This window comes from Plecotus auritus (genome assembly GCF_963455305.1).
Source record: "Plecotus auritus genome assembly, chromosome: 4".
Lineage (NCBI taxonomy): Eukaryota > Metazoa > Chordata > Mammalia > Chiroptera > Vespertilionidae > Plecotus > Plecotus auritus.
This window is the reverse complement of record NC_137775.1, coordinates 39,292,447-39,313,882: the sequence shown is the minus strand read 5'-3', so window position 1 is coordinate 39,313,882 and position 21,436 is coordinate 39,292,447. Positions and strand designations below refer to the sequence as shown.

Sequence of the window (21,436 nt, the reverse complement as noted above, 5' to 3'; positions counted from 1 at the left end):
GGATGCGTATGCAGATGCAGTCACCCTTACGGGATTAATCTGTGTGCGTGTGAGTGCGTGTTATCCGTGTGTGTATCTATGCAAGAACTCAGATATCTGTGAGAGCACCCGTGTACGTTCCACTCACCCATTCAATAGGTATTTGTGGCTCTCAATCACTGCTTCCTCCCTCAGCTATGGGGTCCGGGGTGGGATGGGCAATATGAGCGGGACACCTGCGCCCGGGGAAATGCCCTGGAAGCTTGAACCGCACACCTGATGCTCACTGTCCCTCTCCATGCAGGGTGCAGTGTCCAGCCGCAATGAACGCGAGCGCCTCTTCGCTCAACGAGTCCCAGGTAGTGGCAGTGGCGGTCGAGGGAGCGGCGGCGGCTGTGGCCACGGCGGCAGGAGCGCGGGACAACGGTGATTGGGGGCAGCCCGCAGCTGCAGCGGCAGCGGCAGCAGCGCTTGGAGGCGGGGGCGTGGCTAACGGGTCGCTGGAGCTGTCTTCGCAGATGTCCGCGGGACCGCCTGGGCTGCCGCTGTCGGCGGTGAATCCATGGGATGTGTTGCTGTGCGTGTCGGGGACGGTGATTGCGGGAGAAAATGCGCTGGTAGTGGCGCTCATCGCCTCCTCCCCGGCGCTGCGCACGCCCATGTTTGTGCTGGTGGGCAGCTTGGCCACTGCCGACCTGCTGGCCGGCTGCGGACTCATCCTGCACTTCGTGTTCCAGTACGTGGTGCCCTCGGAGACGGTGAGCCTGCTCACCGTGGGCTTCCTCGTGTCCTCCTTTGCTGCCTCGGTCAGCAGCCTGCTGGCCATAACCGTGGACCGCTACCTGTCCCTCTACAACGCGCTCACCTACTACTCGCGGCGGACCCTCTTGGGCGTGCACCTTCTGCTCGCTGTCACCTGGACCGTCTCCCTAGGCCTCGGGTTGTTGCCAGTGCTTGGCTGGAACTGCCTAGCAGAGCGTGCCACCTGTAGCGTGGTGAGCCCTCTGACGCGCAGCCACGTGGCGCTACTCTCCGCGACCTTCTTTGTGGTCTTCGGCATCATGTTGCACCTGTATGTGCGCATCTGCCAGGTGGTCTGGCGCCACGCACACCAGATCGCCCTGCAGCAGCACTGCCTCGCGCCACCCCACCTGGCCGCCACCAGAAAGGGCGTGGGTACGCTGGCCGTGGTGCTGGGTACTTTCGGCCTCAGCTGGCTGCCCTTCGCCATATACTGCGTGGTGGGCAGCCGCGAGGACCCCGCTGTCTACACCTACGCCACTCTGCTGCCTGCCACCTACAACTCCATGATCAATCCTATCATCTATGCCTTCCGCAACCAGGAGATCCAGCGTGCCTTGTGGCTCCTGTTCTGTGGCTGTTTCCAGTCCAAAGTGCCCTTCCGCTCCAGGTCTCCCAGTGAGGTCTGAAGGCCCCCTCTGTCCTCTCACCAACACCACACCCCCAACAAGCCAGCCTATGGTGAGCTTCTCGGTGCCTGCTGATGAACTCTGAGATCCCAATAGTGTGACCCTGACTTTGGAAAGAAAGAGAGAATAAACATACACACAACAAATTCACGAGGATAAAGAAGTTTGGTGGCACTTTACATATACAGTGTATACATGTGTACATATATATACAAATTATTTGTATCTTCTGGAGGTGTTCAGGATGTGGACTTTTCTGGCCTGTGAGAAAACTAACAAAGATGTGGTTGTATACTCAAATTGTACATCACATTTGTCAAGTGAACACATTCCAATACTGCTTAATTATAGCACTTCATTTTTAGCTGCTGAGCTGCCAAAACAGTGTTGCCATTTACAAGGGCAGGGGAAGGAGGGTAAAGGGTGTATTTTTGTTGTATGTGATAATATTTTGCTGCATATGCATCAGTAAATTACAACATATTTTGTACACAAATAAACACATTATAAAAATGTAATTTTGTGCATGTGACTGACTATAGAACTACATCTGCCAGGTGGTCTACTGTCTGAGAGCTGAAGTAGTAACACATTTACTTTAAAAGTTTATTATGTACCATCTCTCTCCTGTGAAAATCTTAATGTAAAAAATCATATGTATTTGCACACCGTTCATACATTGTCACTGAAATACCTAATGCAGATAATGGTGGGAAGAAGGGAGTAATATATTCAGGTACCAGCATTCACAGGACACTAAAGGATTACTGGTGTTGTCAGTGCAGATCAATCTACTCCCTTAGTTACTGGGTTTGGAAGACAAGCTGCAGCAGTTGTCTGAAATCATTCCTTCTTCTTACCTATGTGCACTTGTGAATCCTGAAGCCACAACTTTTAGTTGTAGTTTTTCCAGTCTAGAAAGAATTTTAAATGTAGAAAATTTATATTGACTAAGTATATCATTGCTGGCCAGCCCTTGTAGCAAAATGCACAGCCTTAAAAAAATAAATTCTTTCAAGACAGGATTCTAAGGTATATTGTGTTCATGAGGCAAGTGAAGGTGTGCCCAGGAGACCCTCTTGAGGCACTCTTATTTTCAAAACACAGGGCATTAAGATCCTCAAAGACTAAGCATCCCATTCCACCAGTGGGTGTGAGTCATAGTTGAATGGTTCCTCTCCTTCCCTTCTCACAGGATGGAATAAGATATGTGTGCTATGAACACCCATGAAGAAATATGCACACAAGCACAATTGACTACTAGTCTTAGGCTTTAGAAAAATACATGCAACACATTTCTTCATACAGCCTCAAATATTTATTGAGTTCCTACTATCTACTAGACACAATTCCAGGACCCAGAATACTCGTGCTCATAGTGTTACATTCCAGTGGGGGAGATGGCCTACAAGCAAGTAAATAAATATAAAAATGTTTATTATAATGAATTGACTCATTTATGAAGGCTGAGAAGTTTCAAAATCTGTAGTCAGCAAGTTGGAGATTCAGGAGAGCTGATGGTGTAGCTGTAGTCTAAGTTCAAAGGTCTAAGAACCAGGGGTTCAAGACCCAAGAAGAGCTGATGTTTCCATTTGAGACCAAAGGCAGGAAAAAAAAATAATGTTTCAGTTCAAACCATTGAGACAGCAGGAGTTCTGTCTTACTCAGCCCTTTTGTTTTCTTTTATGCTTTTTAATAGATCAGATGAGTTCCACCTACGTTAGATAAGGTAATCTGCTTTAGTCAGTCTACTGAGTCAAATGTTAATCCCATCTAGAAGCACCCGCACAGACTCTGCAGAACAAGGTTTGACCAAAAGTCTGGGTACTGTGTGGTCTAGTCAAGTTGACATATAAAATGAACTAGCTGGTGTGGCTCAGTGGTTGGGTGTTGTCTTGTGCACTGAAAGGTTCCCAAGTTGGATTCCTGGTCAGTGCACATGCCTGGCTTGTGGACTCTATCCCCAGTGTGGGGCATGCAGGAGGCAGCCAATCACTGTTTCCCTCTCGCCTCTCCCTCTCCCCTCCTCTCTCTCTAAAAATCAATTTAAAAAATCTTTTTAAAACATTAACCATCACATCAAGAAAGCACAATGAGCCCTGGTTGGGTGGCTCAGTTGGTTGGAGCATCATCCCATTCGCCAAAATGGTTGCAGGTTTGATTCCCCATCAGGGCACATACCTAGGTTACAGGTTAGATCCCAGTTGGGCATGCAAGAGAGGCAACCAGTCAATTGATGTTTCTCTCATATTGATGTTTCTTTTCTTCCTTCCTTCCTTCCTTCCTTCCTTCCTTCCTTCCTTCCTTCCTTCCTTTCTTCCTTCCTTTCTCTCTCTCCTTTCCTCTCTCTAAAAATCAATAAACATATCCTTGGGTGAGGATTTAAAAAAAAAATAAAAAGCACAGTGATCCAAAATACATGAGAAGTGTTTAAGGAGGGATTAGACAACTGGGTCAAATGCTGGTGAGAGAATAAGTAAAATGAGAATGAAAAACAATGACTACAGATTTATTTTATTTTATTTTATTTTTTCTATCACCACTTATCCCTTCTATGGCCTCTTCTAACTCCACCCATTCCCCCGCCCCTCCCACAAACACCACACTGTTGTCCATGTTCATGAATTCTCTCTCTCTTTTTTTCCTCTTTTGCTCAATCCCTCCATTCCCCACCCCGCCCAATCCTGCTCCACCCCACCCCACCTTCCCCACTCCCAGCTGTTTGCCTGCTCTCTACCTATAAGTCTGTTCTGATTTTGCTTGGTAGTTTTTGTGAGTGAAATCGTATGGTACTTGTCTTTCTTGGACTGGCTTATTTCACTTTGGCATAATGTTCTCCGGTCCATCCATGCTGTCACAAGGGTAAAATTTTCTTCCTTTTTACAGCAGAGTAGTATTCCATTGTGTAAATGTATTTTTATTCATTTTTTATGGATAAAGTTATCAGCATTTTTATCCATTCACTACTGATGGACACTTGGGCTGCTTTCAGATCTTGGCTATTGTAAATAATGCTGCAATCAACATAGGGGTACGTATATTCTTTCTAATTAGTATTTTTTGTTTCTTCAGATACATTCACAGAAGTGGAACCTCTGGATCATAAGGCAGGTGCATTTTTAATTTTTTGAGGTAATTCCGTACTGCTTTCCACAGTGGCTGCACAAATCTGCATTCCTACTAATGAGGGTTCCTTTTTCTCCACATCCTTACCAACACTTTCTGTTTGTTGATTTATTAATGATAGCCATTCTGAAAGGGGTGAGGTGGTATCTCATTGTGTTTTTAATTTCATTTCTCTGGTTAGTGATGTTGAGCATCTTTTCATATGTCTATGGGCCATCTGTATGTCCTCTTTGGAGAAGTGTCTATTCAGGTCTTTTGCCCATTTTTTAACTGAATTGTTTGGGTTTTTTTTTTTTTTTTGGTGTTGTTTTATAAGTGCTTTATAAATTTTGGATATTAACTTCTTATCAATGTATCATTGGCAAATATGTTCTCCCAATCAGTGGGTTGTCTTTTCACTTTGCTGATGGTTTCCTTTGCTATACAAAAACTCTTTAGTTTAATGTAATCCCATTTGTTTATTTTTTTTTTCATTTCCCTTGCCTATGGAGATATATCAGAAAATATTGTTATGAGAAATATCCAAGATTTTACTGCCTATCTTTTCTTCTAGTATTTTTATGGTTTTAAGTCTAACACTTAAGTCCTTAATCCACTTTGAGTTTATTCTTGTGTGTGGTGTAAGAAGATGGTCTAGTTTCATTTTTTTTTTTTTGCACGTACCTGTCCAATTTTCCCAACACCATTTATTGAATAGACTATCTTTAGTCCATTGCATGCTCTTTTCTCCTTTGTCAAATATTAATTGACTATAAAGGTGTGGCTTTATTTCTAGGTTCTCTACTCTGTTCCATTGATCTATATGTCTGTTTGTATGCCAGTACCATGCTGTTTTGATTACTATGACCTTAGGCTACAGATTGTCAAATATACATGCCATTGGTGAACTTGACAAGAGAAACTTCAGGAAAGTGAGGGGAAGAAAAGCTTGACTATACAAGATACAAGAGAAAATGAATTAGCAATGTAGTCTCCAACATCTTTCAACGGAGCTGTGACCTTTAAATAATATAAACACACTAAGTTTTATAAACATATAGTTCTATAGTGTCTGTAAATTTAGAGCCAGAAAGATCAGCATTATTGCTCATTTATCAAATTAACATTTTCTAAATAAGTAATCTTTATAGACTATTCAGCATCATCAGACACTGTCTCGGGCTCTATTAGTATCCAGAATGCATTCAAGCAGGCTGATAACAAAAGCTCTGGCTACAGGTTTTTCCAAACATGTGGCAGGTGGGAAACAACACAATTTCAGAGATGGAACGAAAAAGACAATGTTGCTATACATTTCCTAATTATAAAGAAAAATTTCTTGCAATCAGTAAATTAAGAAAGTTCAACACTAGGTTAATAGGACAGGGACCATGGATCTGACTTCAATCCACTTGGTATTAATATTCAATGTAAGCCCTAGTCGTATTCAAAATGTTTGAGAGAACCAAGAACAAGAAGATACTAAACAATCAGGTTGTTAATACCTCTGACTTACACAATTGGCCAGGCTGTATAATGTCAGTAGGCTTGATATTACCAAACCGATGATGTAAGGATATAAAACTGTGCATAGATCTTGACACATGTCTATGGAGGAATGTTACATATTCATTTGACCCATCAAATATTAAGAATCTCTTATTTCAAGACCCTATTCTAGTTGCTGGAAGCATACAATCTTTGGAAAGACAAACGTCCAACTGCCTACCCACTTTGCTATCTAATGGGCATCCCAAATGTAACACATTTAAAATTGGGCCACTTATTTTTACCCCAAAACTTGACTTTTCTCTCTTCATTAACATCTAAGTTAATGGCAATGTCATTTTTCTGTGGTTCAGGCCAGAAACCTTGCAATCATACTAACCATTCTCTTTTTCACATACTTCCCATCAAAATTGTCAGCAAAACCCATTGTCTTTACTTTCAAAATAGACCCAGAGTCCAGCCACTTCTCACCATCTCCATCACTATCATCACCTCTTGCCTGAATTACTGTAATAGTCTTCCCTCTGATCTCCTGGCTTTAGTTTCTTATGCCTGTCAATCTATTATCTATGCAGCTCACCCCCACCAACAGCTGCTTCCTTCACTACCCTTCATATCCAGGCACGAACAGTGCAGTCTGTCTCAAAAGGATAGACTTGGTCCCAACAGTGTTTATATTATTCTATGATTGTGCTGAGGCTAAAAGCAAATTTTGCTACAGATAAACCATAATGGAAGCAATTCATTCACAGAAAATGGAACAATCAATGGCATTCAATACATTTTTAGTACCTGTGCGTCCTAACACATATTTTATAGCTAAAGCACAGTAGGAAATTTAGCCATAGTAAAGGTAAAAAGATTTTTGGAATGAAGAAAAAAAAAGAAAGACAGACATAAGGGAGAGATATTTAGGCTCTGGAAATTGGCCTTGAGTAATAATTTCTGAGGGATGCCAGAGTCCTGGGTACCTGGTGCCTGGTGTAGCAGTGAGGACATAGACTCTTCACCTAAGAGAAGGAGCACAGCTGGAAGAGGCCCAGGTAGGGCCTTGCTTCGCCCACAGTATTAGTTTCCTATTGCATCCAGGGAGAGCTTTGGGAAGCCAAGAGGAAAAAAGTTTTAAGAAGGCAGTCATCAAGTATGTAAAGGCTGCCCAGAGGTCAAGTCAAAGAGGTTTTGGAAAGTGTTAGATTTAGGAACATGGTGATCAGTGGAGACCTAAGTGGGAGCTGCCCCCGCCCCCGCACCCCCCCCCCCCAAAAAATAAAGCAGAATGAAAGCTACATGGCAGTGGATTGAGAAGAAAATGGAAAATTTCCAATCCCCCCCACCCACACTCAATAAATATAACTTTAAATGGAAGGAGGGAGATAGAGTAGTAGCTTAAGGGAAATACAGGATCACAAGATAGGCTTAATTTTGATTTGTTTTTTAAGGATGGGCAAGAATTGAATATATTATTAGACTGAGGAACAAGTACCATGTAATCTGAGCCCTAGCTGGTTTGGCTCAGTGGATAGAGCGTCAGCCTGTGGACTGAAGGGTCCTGGGTTTGATTCCAGTCAAGGGCATATGCCTGGTTATGGGCTCAATCCCCAGGTCAGGGCATGCAGGAGGCAGCCGATCAATGATTCTCTCTCATCATTGATGTTTCTACATCTCTCTCCCTCACCCTTCCTCTCTGAAATTAATAAAAAAATATTTAAGAAAAGAAAGAAAAAGTTGCCTGACAGAGTGAGGCTTCACTGGATGAGAACAGGGTCAGGGCACAGAGTTAGGGAGAGAGGGGGACTTAGACAGGAGGAAATGGAGACAGCTCCCCTGCTCTGCAAGGAGGCAAGGTGGGAATGATTGGCACTGAGAGAGCTAAGTGTATAGGAGGTGGGAGGAAGTTCACAGAGTTCCTGACTGACAACCTCAATTTATGTGAAGGAGGTCTGCCAGTTAAGAAATTACTGCAAAAAGTATCAAGAACCTAGGTTGATGACATTGGGAACAAAACTGTGAACTTGGGATAGTGTAATCATTTAATCAAAATTAAAGGTCAGACCATACCAAGCACTGCAAGAATATAAAGCGATTGGAATCCTCATACATTGATGGTAGGAATATAAAATGGTACAAACATTTCAGAAAATAGTTTGGTGGTTTCTTAAGCAGGTAAACACACTCCGGCCACATTCCACTCCTAAATATTTACCCAAGAGCAATGAAAGCATTTGTCCATATAAAGCCTTGCACATGAATGTTCATAGCAGCTTTACTTGTAAATAGTCCCAAACTGGGAACAACTCAGATGTTCATCAGCAAGTAAATGAATAAATGAATTGTGATACATCCATACAATAGAATGCTGCTCAGAAATTGGAAAGAATGAACTATTAATACATGCAAACAACCTGAATGAATCTCCAAATAATTATATCGCATGAAAGAAGCCAGGCAAAAAAGAATATATATTGTAAGATTCATTTATATAAGATTCTTGAAAATATAGAGTAGGGGTGGAAAAGAGAGAGAGGCAGGGATTATAAAGGGACGCAAGGAAACTTTTTGGGGTGGTGAAGAAGCTCATTATCTTAATTGTGATGATTCATCGGTGCATAAATATGAATGGGTCAAAACTCATTAAATTATATACTTTAAATATGTATAACTTATTATATGTCAACTATACCTCAATAAAATTGTAGCAAATAAGGGTTAGAGAAAGAATTATAGTAAAATAACAGTTACTTACAAATAATACTACATGGAATTAAAATGCAAAGTTCCAATATGATATGGCTTATTAGTTAAAATAGGCTAAGTTATGCTTCAGTAACAAACAATCCCCCAAAATCATAGAGGCTTCACACAACAAAGATTTTTCACTTGTACAGTGTTAACTGCACTTCCTGGGCAACTTCCCAAGGCAACTGTTCTCTCTACAGCAATATAGGCATCCACCTTCTCTATAATCACTGGGGTCGGGGAGAGGAGCCCTGGCAGGTCTACCACCAGCAATGAAATGCTTTGGCCCACAAATGACACTTCCATTTCTAGCCCCATGGGCAGAGGTAGTCACACAGCCCCACCTAACAAAGGGGTGGGGAATGTCATATTCCTGAGTGCTCAGACAGAACAATAAACCAGAAATGGACGAATTTGAGGAGGTTTTCTTTTACCACTCATGGCTTCTGGAACAAATACACTGTCTTTGCCATCTCAAACTGAACATCCAGTTACAGACAGAGAAGAGATTCGCAGGATTCAAACTCAAATTTTCAATTATTTAACACTAAACAGAGGTTTGTGGTCCTTTAATAAAACATGTTATGGGCTGTTGCATTCATTAGGCAGAAGACTTGAGGTAAGCAGAAAGGAGGTACAGTTCCAGAAAGGAACGTGATTTTCCAACCTCAGTCAGACATTGCCCCTGGTTGCACAAACCCTTCTCCACGGACAGACGAACAATCCCAAGTCCGTGTTGTTGGGTATGTTGTTGAAATTATGTGGGAAATGTTGAGGAAAAGCGTGCTAAGTGATCATGGTCAGAGGATCCAGAAATATCTGAATTCTACCCACAACCTTACTAAGTCCCTTAAGAAAATAGTGAGGGACAACATCGAGTCAAAGTTAACAGTTGTGGAAGGGAGGGAAACAGAGTGGGAATTTGCTGTGGCTTTGGCACATAACCAAAATGCAGAGCATCCTTGGAAGCTGGGCTGTGTCAGACAAACTGTCCTTTTCCCTTAAGCCAGGCAGGTATGAAGAGCCTCCGTCCAAAGCTTGACTTGCTTTGCCCAGTTAAAGCCCTCAATACTCCAACTCAGGTCTCATAGCTTGCCATTAGTGGTTGTAAAACAAGCCAGACCAACATCAGACCTGGGGAGAAGAGAATCCGAATGAAAGAGAGAGTCCCAGGGGCCAGTTAACCTGAACCTGGTTGCCTCCTTGGATAACCAGGAGCTGGCCAGGCCTCCAGCTAGAGAGCCGTGCTGTCCCCTCCACTCAAACAAGAAGGAAGGGAGTGTGTAGTCGGCCACTTAATAGATGACCAATTGGATCAGTGCTCCTGCATTTCAGGGTGGAGTGAGAAAGAAGATGGAAAGAGAGGACAGTATCTTACAGCATACTGTAACTTACAGTATCTTCTAACTTTTAACTACCCGTGTTTCTCCTAAAATAAAACATCCTCTGAAAATAAGACCTACTTACAGGTTTCCTTCTGAGTGAAATATAAGGCATCCCCCTAAAATAAGGCCCCAGGCTCTGTCTCAGAATGAAAATTAATTTACCGTAAACTGGTCGCTAGGGCCGCCCTGACTGGCGTCTAGCAACCAGTGACGTTACGCGGAGTCCTGATGTCACTGCTGTGTGGAGGCGGAGCGGAGGTCAGAGTGAGCAGTAAGCGCGAGCAGGAGAGAGGAGGAGACTTTCTCAGATGCGTGTAGAAGAACAGGAGGATTAGAGCGGACGGGATGCGGCGAAGGTGGTGAGTGCTGGTCTGTCTCTGGTGACACTACCTGATGCTCGCGGCCGCCTTCATGATGACTGAAGGTTCTCAGTCAGTGGCAGACCCGGCTCCAGCCCAGATCCATGCCCCAGCAAGCCCAGTGACAGTCCCCAGGCAGGCCCCAGGGGGTAAATGTCTGATAAAGGGGTAGGGGAGATGTCTGGTGAAGGTGTTCAGTGGCACAGGGGTGGGGGAGGGGGATCACTTAAAATGACACAGGAGAATCAGAGGGGGCAATCAAAATGACACAGGAGGATCAGAGGGGACAATCAAAATGACACAGGAGGATCAGAGGAGACAATCAAAATGACACAGGAGGATCAAAAGGGGTTACTAAAATGGTAATCCACCCTCTGAATCTCCTGTGCCATTTTGATCCCCCCCTCTGATCCCCGCTGTGTCGTTTTGAGTGATCCCCCTCCCCCCACCTTGATACCCCAATTCCTTTTTTTTTACCCCTAGAAATGAGCGCAAAAAGAAAAAGCTACTCCGTGGAGTACAAGAAAGGAATCGTGGAAGACTCTTGGGGCCAAAATCTTATTGCTTTCTGCAAAGAGAAGATGTTGAGTATCCGATTGGTCCGAAAATGGCGAGCAGAGTATGGTAACCTCATTGAACAAGTGGACAAGGGAAATGCTAAAAAGCGCAAGTGTGGATCAGGTCTGCAACCATTATTTTCCGAGCTGGAAGACCTGATCTGTGAATGGGTTGTTGACAGGAGAGCAAAGGCTTTGGTTGTGAATAGGGCTCAGATTCAAGAATTTGCCCTTGCAATGGCACCACAGTTTGACATAGCCCCGAAGACTTCAAAGCATCACAACACTGGCTGGATAATTTCCTTCAGCGAAGTGAACTGTCTTTAAGAAGATCTACAACATTGTTTAGGTTGGAAGATACTCAAGTTATTAAGTGAGCACTTGCATTCAAGTCCTTTATTGATGATGCTGACTTCTCTAAAGACAATCTTTCCAACATGATTGCTATGGATGAAACTGCAGTTTTTATGGGCCAATCATCTCAAACAACAATTGAACAGTGGGGTACCTCCTTAGCGTACATTCCCTCCACTGCTTACGAAAGTGCACGTGTTTCCTGTATTTTGGCAATTCGTCTGGATGGCACTAAAATCCCACCTTTAATCATTTCTAAGGGCAAGAAGGAAAAGATTGAACGTGTTTTGGGCGTTTTTATTCTTGAAACTGAAAAAGCCTGGGCCACACAAGCAGTTATAAGGAAGTGGGTCAATTTAATGCTGCCGCTTGTTATGCGAGGGAGCCAAAGAGGTCTGCTAGTCTGGGATGCAGCCAGCACTCACCGCGCTAAAGACATGAAGACATTTCTTCACGAAAGAAAAATAGATCAGATAATGATTCCCGCAGGAATGACGGCCTATCTCCAGACTCTTGATATTGCAATAAACAAGCCATTCAAAGACAATTTGCGCATGGAAATTAATGACTACATTGAAAATAGAATGGAGAGAAATCAGCATGGAAACTTTGTGAAACCTAAACTGCAAGAAGTTGTGACTTGGGTGAAGAATTCATGGGAGAAAATCACTGACAGTTGCATTGCAAATGCACTGCGAGCAGGCTACCTTGACAAGAAGTACTCATTTAAAGACAGTACTATTGCTAAACATGAGATATTTGGTCCACTGATTCTGAAAGAAGTGGAGTCACAAGAAATTCACCAGGAAATTCAGGAATTGGATTGTTATGATGATGTTCCAGAAGATGATGACATGATTGTCATTGAATAAATGAGTAAATTCTTGATACTGTAGGATTCACAGTTTGTCTGGTTTGTGTTGACAACTACCATACTACCGTACCGTATACAGGTAATAAATTTCCTTTATTTTCATTTAACAATAAGTGTGTACCGTATTCTTCTTCATGGAAAAATAAGACATCCCCTGAAAATAAGACCTAGCGTGTCTTTGGGGGCAAAAATTAATATAAGACACTGTCTTATTTTCGGGAAAACAGGGTAGCTGTGAGACCTTGGGCAAATTCTCACCTGTACAGTGGGGAATCATACTAGTAACTACCTTCCAGGTTGGAAGGAGTGGAGGAGAAGGACCTATAGTCACTAAGAGAATTCTCTGAGTACAGTTACTTATCAGTCGGGCGCTTGTTGTTTTGGGGGGAAAGGGGTCTATGTAATACAGGCTCTTTGAGTGTGCAAGTAACAGCCATGTCCTAGAAGCCTGTATGTGACAGATTAAGTCACAGTGTAACCAAATCCAAGATTAATCACAGTGCCTGTAGTGGAGTGTTACTGTAATATTCAGGCGAGCCTTGTACTAAAAGAATAATTGCCCCTGAGATGTTTTTATTACTATTATTAATGGGAACACACAGCAAATAATCATGAGACAGCATTCTTTCTTTCACTGGAAGTGTGTTAAATTTCTGTTTTGCAAATATTTTACACAAAGGTGCTTATGAAAATGATGGCAGAAGGTAAAGACGGTTAAATAATTATGTTTCGTAACATGTTGATAAATCACATTTCCACCACTGCGAATGCACATCCACTTTATTACTGAAATGGCTGACAACAGATAACATTATCTTCTGGTGCTGAGTCATTTAATCAGTGTGTGACAGGTGTCACTGAACTGGCTGGTACCAAAACAGCAGAACTGTCCACACCGTGTGATGTGCACGTGAAAACCAACCTGCATGGGCTTTGCAAATTGCACTTAACTCCAGGAGCCTGTGACCATTTGTGATTCCCTTCCTCTCCACATGGAAGCCCCCTTCTTTGTCCAGGGAGCTGGGGGTTTGGTTTGTTGCAGCATCAGAGAAAGTCAGGACTGGAAGGGACCTTAGAGGCCTTCTTGTCCAACCCGCTTTAGTTTCAGACAGTAATATTGGGCCTCAGAGAAAGTGGGTCACTTACCCAAGATTGCACACCTTGTACATGGGGAAGACAGAGCCGGAGCTCAGCTGATCCAGGGCTCCTGGTTTTTCTTCCCTATCGCATGAGGTGTTCAGGGTACTGTCAGCCATACAGACTCAGATCCGCTCTTGCCTGTCTTCACAGCCTCTCTCTGGCCCTCCCTCTGTTCTCAGAGATGTCTCCCCTTACATCCTAGGAAAGTAGCTGGGCCAGGACTCCACACCAACCCCAGTGCCTGCACTGAGCTCTGAGCATTGTTGGGGGGTGGGCAGGCTTGACCTTTGTCAAGAGGGGTGTTGATGCAGCTGTTTGCAAAGTTTGATATTCTCTTCTGACTGCAAACCCAGGACTCAGCGTGATGATGGTCCCACCACTCCAGAGTCCGGCTCTTTGGATTGGGAGAGAAGGGAGTTAGGACCCCAGGCACTGCTTATCATTCTGTCAAAGCTCAGAGTTTGGTTGTCTTTCCCTCCAACCCCCCATCAGAGCCCATGGGACAGAATGATGCCACCCAGAAAGTAGAGCCTGGTTGCCGCTTCTAGCTCCATTGCTGTGAATGACAATCTTGGGCTAAAGATAAGTAATTGTTCAATTATTTTACCCAAGAAATGTGAATTAAAACAACAACATGCCTATTTTTCATCTAGCAAGTCAGGTAATTTCTTAAGTGAAAGCATCAAATACCGACAAAATAATAATCATAATGTCTTGTTGGATTTAAAATATATGTAGAACTAAAATGTAAAATAATAACATTTTATTGTTTAAGGGTGGAAATTTATGAGTTAGGAAAAAACCCTGTATGATAGAGGAAATTAGCAAAGTTTTGGCACTGTTTAGGAGATTCTGTATTGGTTTCCTAAGGCTCCCTAACAAATTAGGTGGCTTAAAACAACAGAAATGTATTCTCTCATGGCTCTGGAGGCCAATAGTCTGAAATGAAGTTCTCTGCAGGGCCAAACTCCCTTTGAAATCTCTAGGGGAGAATCCTTCCTTGCCTCTTCCAGCTCCTGCTGGCCCCAGGCATTCCTTGACTCGTGGCAGCATCCCTTCAGTCTCTGCTTCCACATTCACATGGCCTTCTCCTCTCCCTGTCTTGTCCTCCCCTGTATTTTATGACTTTTGTCACTGGATTAAGGGCCCACCCAGGTGACTCGAGATGATTTTATCTACTGAGGTCCTTAATTACATCGACAAAGACCCTTTTTCTAAATAAAGTCATGTTTAAATTCATTCAAAATTTATGGTTGTTCTTGGTGGCAAGATTGGTTTATTACTCCATCACAGTCAGGAGTTCCTAATATGTTTTTAATGGACATCATTTTGTTTGAATATATCCCTGCAGAATGTATGTTTTCTATGCATATATTTTAAGTTTGCATTAGGGTGTGTGTTTTGTGAGATCACACTGTGTTTCTTTTCTCCCAGCACCAGACTTAAGCTATCCATGTGGCTATGTGGGTTTTAATTTTGCTTCTCACCTCTGAATCTTACAGTGTGTTTCCACCACAGTCCAGTCTTACAGTCATGACACTCAGATTGCTTCCAACTCCCTAGCACCACAGTTAGTATTGAAATGAACACTCCCAGGTATGTTCCCTTATTGACCAGTCTGAGAATTTTCTTGAACTATATATACCCAGGAGCAGAATTATTGTGTCATTTAACCAAGAATGTGTGACTCAATTGCTAAATCTGACAAGGTAGCCCCATATTGCTCTCCAAAATGGCTTTATCTCTGCATTAATTGTCTGGAAGTGTGAGTATTTGGAATTTTCCATAGAGCAGAATGGATACAGCAGTGATACCAATCACTGTGGTCTCATCCCTACACTCTCTTCCTGCTCTGGCCTCCTTAGTTTTAACACATAAACTTGTCCCCTCAGGTCACAGCTGATGGGACAAAAATGAACTTTTAGATCCTGAGCCAATTAGATACTTTCCACCAAAAATGTGAAATAAGTATCCTAGCTGGTTTGGCTCAGTCGGTGTGGCATTGGCCTGTGGACTGAAGGGAACCAGGTTGGATTGTGATCAAAGGCACGGTTGCAGGCTTGATCCCTAGCCTTGGTTGGGACTTGTGTGGGAGGGAACCAATTGATGTGTCTCTCTCACACCAATATCTCTCTCCCCACCCCCTTTCTTTCCACTCTCTCTCTAAAAAAAAAAAAAAAAAAAAAAAATCAATGGAAAATGTCCTATCATGGCTCCTTGATTCCCATGGTGTCCTGCCCTCTCTTGCCCAGAAGTTGGGCACAGAACCCAAGCTGAGCCAACCAGATTCCCTCCCCCAAGATCTGAATCTTGAGCACATTGCCTCAAGGACCAAAGAAGACTCTCCACCAAGGACAGTGTCCAAGAAAGAAAGACTGAGTGTTTTCTGCTGCCTTGATGCCTAGAGCTGCCCTGATTCCTGTTCTTATCTCTCTCCTGGTTCTCTATCTTCCTGTTCATTATGTGAGCTCCTCATTATCCCTTCAATGCATTACCTTTGTGTTTAAGGTGGCTAAACTTAGTCTCTGTTGCTTACAACCAAAGAATCATGGTGCATCTTCAGATCCTTATTTGAAGATATTTTAAAGTTTAAAGCTATCATTATTTCAGGCTTATGACAATGTTATGTTTAAAAAGAAAGATGCAAACTGTGGGTACATTGGTACATAGGTACATTTGGTTGAAACAAAGCAAAACTGTGTTTTCAGAGGGTAAAAGATTGCAAGAAAATACACCAAATTCTGAGAGGCTGTGTTAAGATAGGTGAATGTTTGATTTTCTTTATCCTCTCTGTATTCCACATTTTTTATGATGTGTACATTACTTTATTAATAGAAATATAGATTTATAGTGAAGAAGGTATAAAATGGGGGTATATTATCTAGTATTAAAGACAATATAGTACTATGACTTTCTTAAGAAAGTTACAAATATACTACTTGACTTCTTGTTCCAAATTTCTAGTTTAATTTCCTGCCAGGATTCTCAATACACAGTAAGTAGCAAGGTCAACTCTTAATCAAATCATCATAGTGAGAGCTGGCATGGCCCGGGCTCACAGCAATCATCTCTCTGTAAGAACCACCACACATTTTAGGACTAAGGATGAGTCACTCAAAAATATCCGTGCTGGTGGAGTTTTACAGAAAGTCATACAAGTAAATGATGGAAACCATACCACATGGAAGCCCACGAAACAGAAAAACCAGCTTTTTCCATGGAGGTTCTAAAAGGCTTAAGAGGAACATTTCCTTCTTTTAGGTTAATAAATTCTAAATTAAGAATTCATTTGGATATTGAAAAAGACAAGAAAGCTCATATTTGCCGTTATATGAAGAATAAACAGGATGAGGAAGGTAAATCTGATCTGACTACCTTGTTTTCATGTTTAGTTAATCTGTTTATTTTTAAGCCGGAGGTCTTTATAGTACCTTTAAGTTTATTTCCTATGTGTATTCATTTTCTAATGTTGCTGTAACAAATCATCACAAACTAGTGGCTTTAAACAATCCCAATGTATTCTCTCACAATTCAGAAGTCCACGTTCAATGTCACTGAGCTCAAGTCAGGACTGGATTCTTCCTCAGGCTCTAGGGGAGAATCCATTCCTTCCTTTCCCCATCTCGTCCCGTCCTCAGACTTTGGCTCACTGGTCCACGTTACATCACCTTTTCTCCCTCTGCTTCCAGCTTACATGGCCTTCTTTGTCTGGCTCTGACCCTCCTGCCTACTTCTTAAAAGAACCTTTGTGACTACATTGTGTCTATGAGATAACTCATAATAATCTCCCCATCTCAAGATCTTTAACTTAAGCACGTCTGTAAAGCCCTTTTTGTCAAGTAAAATAACACTCACAGGTTCCAGGAACTAGGACATGCTCAACTTTGGGAGGCAGAAGGCATTATTCTACCTACGATACTATGTGTACCAAAACTCTCTGAACTTGGCTATGAGCACCATTTTTGAAAATGTAGAGAATGCATACATTTTTAGTTGATAATAATATTTTAGTATCTGTTATATGTGGTGATTATACTACGGGGCAAAAAAAAGTGCCCCCAATTAGAGACCTCCATCTATTTTAATAGCGTCATCAATTTTTCTGACAGAGATGAAAATTTAAAATAAAATCAGCATTTGTCTCATAGCTATGAAGTCCAACAATTTTTTAAAATGATAAAATATATGTTTTAAAATTAAAATGAGGATTAAATTGGGCCTTCTTGATTTGATTAGTAATGAATCTAATCTATTCCAAGGACTCAGAATTTTTAACCATCCCTACATGTCTTCTAACTTGTGTGATAAATGAAAGATTCTAATCAGCAGCTTTTCTGTTAGTCTAAAGAGGAACCGCAAGGTGGCAAATGTGAAGATACCCCTCTGGCTTGGAACACTTCTGCCTCAGCTCTTACCTATCTGGGACCCAGTTAAGCACTAGGAAAGACACAGGGCATGCCCCTAAGCATCCAAAGCAGGAGGCATTAAAGACCCCCATTTAACACCCTGTGCTCCATTCACAGGAGAGCCCATTAGACCCTAACACAGAGCCACACTGCTGTACTGCCCTTTCTAATAAATATGATCTGATTTTCCAAGGAGAAGGGAGAAGATGCTAGAAAAAGTATCAAGTTAGAAGTTGGGTGTGTGGTGCAGTAATTTATAGGTGGACCAATGACTGCAGCTCTGGTGAGGGCCTGGAGAGGAGGAACATGCAGGAATCTCAAGGAGCAAGCGCAGTTGCCTGCACACCTGGGGATTGATTGGAGTCCATAAAAACACCGCAGGACCCTTCACAGTCCCCTGAACAACCATGAATAACTGCTGTTCAAAAAGCTAGCTTTGAATCACTTAGAAAAGGACAAACGATGTTTGGTCAGCTCAGCTTAAGAAAACAACAGGGAAGTATATGGATTATTTTTAGAAATGTTTCATAATAATAAAGACTTCTCCCTTGTAATTTGCTTGAAAGGATAAAGCTTCAGCCACCCAGAAAACATGGCTCCTCTAATACTCTCTGGTATCCCAGTAGCTACAATTTTTTTGTAAATTACATTTTCATTAATTTGTATTCTACTCATTCAGAATTTTTGATAATTCTATCCCAGCTGGAATGATTAAAATTTTGCCTTTGTATAATCTACAAAGGAAAGGTTTCCAAGCAAACTAATAACATAAATAAGACTTCAGAGAAAGATATTTAGTCTGCTTATCAAAAAAAATGTAAATAAAGTCCTTTGAAATGCTTCTATGCAAAGAGAAGCTACTCAAATATGTATTTTCTGTTCATTACTCTTAATGTGGAAATATCTCCATGGCAGTTTCATTTTATGTACCTGAAAAGAGATTTTTAAAATGCATTTTTTAAAACATTTAAAATTCAGACTCACCACCTCAGTTTGTCCAAGTTAATGAGAATTTTTTCTTTGTGCATTATATTACAATTAAATGATGATGACGGAACAGTTTAAAAACTACTTAAATAAAATGAAAAAGATTTTTAAGACACCATCACCATTTATGATATTTCAAGATATGAATTATATTTACAAGCCTTTCTTTGTTAAATTGAGAAGATCAAACACCATCTTAAATTGAGAAATGCTCTCTAATATATTCAACACTCAACAAAACTTACAAAAGCTTCGTGAATATTTGCCAATTTTCCTCCTATAGTCTTATTTTAAAACACTGGGTAAACAATTTTCACATTCTGTAAATCACATACCAACAGATGAAAAACTGAACTTGGAGACATAGGAGAAGTTTGCATCTGTCTCATAAGACAACCAAAGACCTGGAGTTGCCCACATAGACATAGATAGATACTCATCTCCCAGGAGATGTATCCAGAAGGTTAGGGCTAGTTTTAACATTCTCTAATTTCAATCTGGTTTAGCATCTTGATGACTTTATGTTCAGAAGAGTTTATAAACAGAACTTGTATCTGACTACACAAACTATTTAGGAAAAATATGTATTAAATCCAGCCAAATAATTATTTTGTTTTCTCTAGCAACTAGGTTTGGTCAGTCCAATCGTTTGTGACTAGATAGTAATTGGTTAGTTGATTTCTAAATTATTGGTAAATATTGGTTTACAGAAACAAAAAGCTTAGACTAAGTAATATATCTGGGATTTCCTTTGAATTGATCTGGAGTGGAGATGGATTGTTATGGATGAAAAAGGTGGGCCATGAGTTGATAACTGCTGAAGCTAGGTGATGAGGACATAGGTACTCATGAGTATGCAACTGCATTGTATTCTTCTCTCTACCTTTGACATTTTCTACAATAAAAAGGGAAAGAAAAAACTATGTTGAAGACAGCTGAAGGAAAACAAGATAAATTACTAGTTTAGCATCAGAAAAGGAAAAGTGAAACTGAATTGTGGCTAGTTAGTCTTGTTTTCTAAAAGATATCTCCATTGTCTAACTGTAGACATCTACTGATGGCTTATATAGTTCAGTCCAGTACTGAGTCTTTAGGCCTGCTGGACTCGCCATACAAGTGTGATGAGTCAGTCCTCAGAATGCTGGTGACTTGGGGTCCCCTTTCCACAGCCTCTGGGTGGTCCCCGGGTAAACTCAGCCCTCCTGTCATCTGGATGTAATTAGGCCCAAGGAATTCATGGGTGAACACTATGAGATTTCCATATAACAATGCTTCTGTGAGTTTCCAAGCCATCAGGTCCCTAACTGAATGAGAGCTGACAATGATCCAATACCTGATTCTCACTGAAAACAGGCACATATGTACAAGCACACCTCCACTTGAACATTTAAGAATGTATAATTATACCTCTACCTTGTCCCCCTGAAAATTTAAGATATTTGTGCACATATGAATTAAACTTAAATTAGTTTTTGCCATTTAAAATTTATCTTCCAAAAATAAAGCTCCATGAATATTTATCTTATATTTGCATAAAAAAAGGCAAACATCTTTTCATGGGACCCTTTGTTCAGTTGGCTCACATCACTCAAGCTCCTGATGAGAAACTTTCCTATTTATAGACAGAATGTTGGATTTGCTTTTGATTAAAATGTGATTAAGATCAGAAAAGTTGCCCTGCTAAGATTTTGCTTCTCTTAGTGGCATCCACTTCAAATTCTCATTTCATGACTCCTCGGATTGTGTTTAATATGTAAGTAGGGGTCCATACCTTGTAAGTGTACACATATAAGTAGAGTTGTTCTAATACCTCTGGCGTAGAAATACACTCTCTCCTGGAGAGCAGTCTTCATGTTCCCTTTGTCATTACCCATCATCAATAAAAGTCACAGGGTCAAAAAGTAAAAAGTGATTTCCTTGCAAAACTAGAGCAAAAGGAACCAAATCTCCAAACATGACTTTGACCACTGAAAGATGAAAAAGTTGGAGAAAAAATGTTGTGCTTGAACACCACAATCAGGGATATTACCCCATTAATGTACCCAATTAGTACGTAGATTGGCCAAAATTCTCTGTTAGTTTGGAGGCAGATGGAGCTTGACCTGCCTGGGTAACAACAGGGTGCTCCAGGCATAGCCATTCCAACCCGAGGGGCTCGGGGACCAAGAAAACAGTGGGAATTATTTTCAAACCAAGTTAACCTACATTAAGGAATTACGGTCACTTTGTTTTTCATTCAGCTTTACCTAACAGTTATCAGTGCAAGGCACTAACTGTGTGTTGAGAATTCAAGGATGCAAAGTCCTGGTCCCCACCCTCACTGTGCCTCTGAGACCTGCAATTTCTCCTATGACTACAGTAATTCTCATTACCGAAGCTTGGGAACATTTAATAGATTAACCACTGGGAGCAATGAAAAGTAGTAAATGTGGTCACTGATGAACAAATTTCCCTCAAGAGCCATACAGAATAGCCTAGAAAATGAGTTTTAAGCATGCAGGCCAGAGATATTATTTGTAATACTCCAAATGAGCTATGAGGCATTAACTATCAGTCTTACCCCCAAGCCCATCCTAACCCAGTCAAACCCCAGACCAATTAACTCGGAATCTCTA

General features: G+C 41.5%; 1 protein-coding gene across 1 annotated transcript; it reads left to right on the top strand.

The window, feature by feature from the left end:
* Positions 1 to 299: 299 nt before the first annotated feature.
* Positions 300 to 1,505, top strand: GPR6 (G protein-coupled receptor 6). The gene has a single exon (XM_080665475.1). It carries the CDS (start codon positions 303 to 305, stop codon positions 1,407 to 1,409), a length of 1,107 nt encoding a protein of 368 aa, XP_080521601.1. The 5' UTR covers positions 300 to 302; the 3' UTR covers positions 1,410 to 1,505.
* Positions 1,506 to 21,436: the final 19,931 nt, after the last annotated feature.

What these genes read in the sequence shown, in the direction of transcription:
- GPR6 (XM_080665475.1), top strand. Translation starts at nt 303, where the DNA reads ATGAACGCGAGCGCCTCTTCGCTCAACGAGTCCCAGGTAGTGGCAGTG.